This window comes from Hoplias malabaricus, unplaced genomic scaffold, assembly GCF_029633855.1.
Source record: "Hoplias malabaricus isolate fHopMal1 unplaced genomic scaffold, fHopMal1.hap1 scaffold_97, whole genome shotgun sequence".
Taxonomy (NCBI): Eukaryota; Metazoa; Chordata; class Actinopteri; order Characiformes; family Erythrinidae; genus Hoplias; species Hoplias malabaricus.
Genome location: NW_027100821.1, coordinates 140550 through 142912, shown reverse-complemented (window position 1 = coordinate 142912; position 2363 = coordinate 140550). Strand labels below are relative to the sequence as shown.

General features: G+C 46.0%; 1 protein-coding gene across 1 annotated transcript in view; it reads left to right on the top strand.

Annotated features, from left to right (window-relative positions):
- Positions 1 to 311: 311 nt before the first annotated feature.
- Positions 312 to 2363, top strand: part of arv1 (ARV1 homolog, fatty acid homeostasis modulator) — a 34185-nt gene continuing 32133 nt past the window's right edge. The window contains exons 1-4 of the mRNA XM_066658700.1: positions 312 to 360; positions 742 to 823; positions 1767 to 1812; positions 1907 to 1993. Coding sequence (XP_066514797.1) covers positions 795 to 823; positions 1767 to 1812; positions 1907 to 1993 — 162 coding nt within the window. The 5' untranslated portion in view covers positions 312 to 360; positions 742 to 794. The remainder of the gene's footprint in view (positions 361 to 741; positions 824 to 1766; positions 1813 to 1906; positions 1994 to 2363) is intronic.

Genomic DNA, 2363 nt, shown 5'->3' with positions numbered 1-2363 from the left:
TTCATCCGAGAGCTTACATTTACGTTTCGGCATAGCTGCTCGAGATGAGGGTGGGTTCATGAGCTTTGCCTGAGGTAAACAATGACTACAGACGTGCAGACTGACCAATTAAATGTTTACAGAGAAGGTTATCGACCAATAACGGTAGCTCTACAGTCAGACCGTCCAATCAGAAGATTTTAGGCTACTTCACCACGCCCCCTTCTCACTCAAGCGAACCAATCGGAGTAGGGGAGGGCGGGACTAGTTCGTGAACGAAACTTCTCGAAGTTCTATGTAAGCTCTAGAAAAACAAAATGCCGGACGTTTGTGAAATTCCGCCCGGACGTTTTTCAAGTCTAAAAAAGAGGACAAGTCCGGGTAAAAGAGGACGTCTGGTCACCCTAGTTTTAGTTATTTTATTACAAACACATACATATTCAGTCATAGTATAAATTGTTAGACTGTAAAAATAATACACAGCTGTGTAATACATTCATAACATTATTTTTAGTAGCACTTTAATTTTCTTGTAAAGATGTGGTATACGTTTCCTGTAGAAACCAGTAACTGTCTGTTGGAATTAATTATAATAATAGAGCGCCAGTTTATAATAATAACTTTATTTAATTGGTGCCTGTCCGAACGCTCAGTCACACTGTACACAAACAGTAAAGGGAGGTAAAATAAGAGCAGAAAATAAAACAAATAGAGCGGAAATTCTTGTCGATATTTCCTCCTGAAGCTTTGTGTTTATTTAAGGTGGATCTCAGCAGGACGTCACTGAGCAGGAACTCCATCCTGTGTTTGGTTTGATGGCAGCAGGCCCCACCTCCTTCAACAGGTTTGTTTTTCCTGTAACTTCCTGTTTCTAAAACGCAGTATTATTTCTGTGTTGATTTAGTCCCAAAGATATTTTCACAAAGATGTGAAAGAAGCTGAGTGTCTGTGGGAGCGGGGGCTTTCAGTAAGAATTAGACCAAACCTATTCTTATGAAAGTATTTCGTTCAAAGAAGCATTGGGCATTGTTCTAAAATAATTTATCAATTAAAAATGCTTTAAAAATATAAACATAGTCACACAGCTCCAGGGGCATGGATTTTGTGGGTTCGATTCCCGCTCCGGGTGACTGTCTGTGAGGAGTGTGGTGTGTTCTCTCTGTGTCTGCATGGGTTTCCTCCGGGTGACTGTCTGTGAGGAGTGTGGTGTGTTCTCCCTGTGTCTGCGTGGGTTTCCTCCAGGTGACTGTCTGTGAGGAGTGTGGTGTGTTCTCTCTGTGCCTGCATAGGTTTCCTCCGGGTGACTGTCTGTGAGGAGTGTGGTGTGTTCTCTTTGTGCTTGCGTAGGTTTCCTCCGGGTGACTGTCTGTGAGGAGTGTGCTGTGTTCTCTCTGTGCCTGCGTAGGTTTCCTCCGGGTGACTGTCTGTGAGGAGTGTGGTGTGTTCTCCTTGTGTCTGCGTGGGTTTCCTCCGGGTGACTGTCTGTGAGGAGTGTGGTGTGTTCTCTCTGTGTCTGTGTGGGTTTCCTCCGGGTGCTCCGGTTTCCTCCCACAGTCCAAAAACACACGTTGGTAGGTGGATTGGTGACTCAAAAGTGTCCGTAGGTGTGAGTGTGTGAGTGAATGTGTGTGTGTTGCCCTGTGAAGGACTGGCCCCCCCTCCAGGGTGTATTCCCGCCTTGTGCCCAATGATTCCAGGTAGGCTCTGGAAAAAATATACCCACCGCGACCCTGAACTGGATAAGGGTTACAGACAATGAATGAATGAACATATTCATTGTCCTTTAGAAACGTGGAGGTCCGGGACCTTGTGGAAGACCTGCTGCGGCTGGAGGTATGTGATATACCTGTGATATAATGAATGTGTTGTGTCTGATTAGTTGTGTAAAGTGGAAGAGGGTTAATAATATATTCTCTTTGAACGACAGGCAGAGTGGGATGGGTTTCTGACCCGTTTCTATGGTCAGTACATGGTTACGAGACAAGACCATGTGACTGAGCTTCAGGACAACAAGGTAAGAGAATCAGGCTTGATGTGGATCAGACACAGCAGTGCCCCCTGGAGTTTTAAACCCCTCAGTGTCTGGACTGAGAACAGTCCACCGACCAAAAACATCCAGCTGACAGCGTCCTGTGTCACTGATGAAGGACTAGAGGACGGCCGACACACACTGTGCAGCGACAGATAAGCCACTGTCTCTGACTTTACATCTACAAGGTGGACCAACGAGGGAGGAGTGTCTTCACAGAGTGGACAGAGAGTGGACACAGGGTTTAAAAACTCCAGCAGCACTGCTGTGTCTGATCCACTCTACACCAGCACAACACACACTAACACACCACCACCACGTCAGTGTCACTGCAGCACTGAGAATGATCCACCAC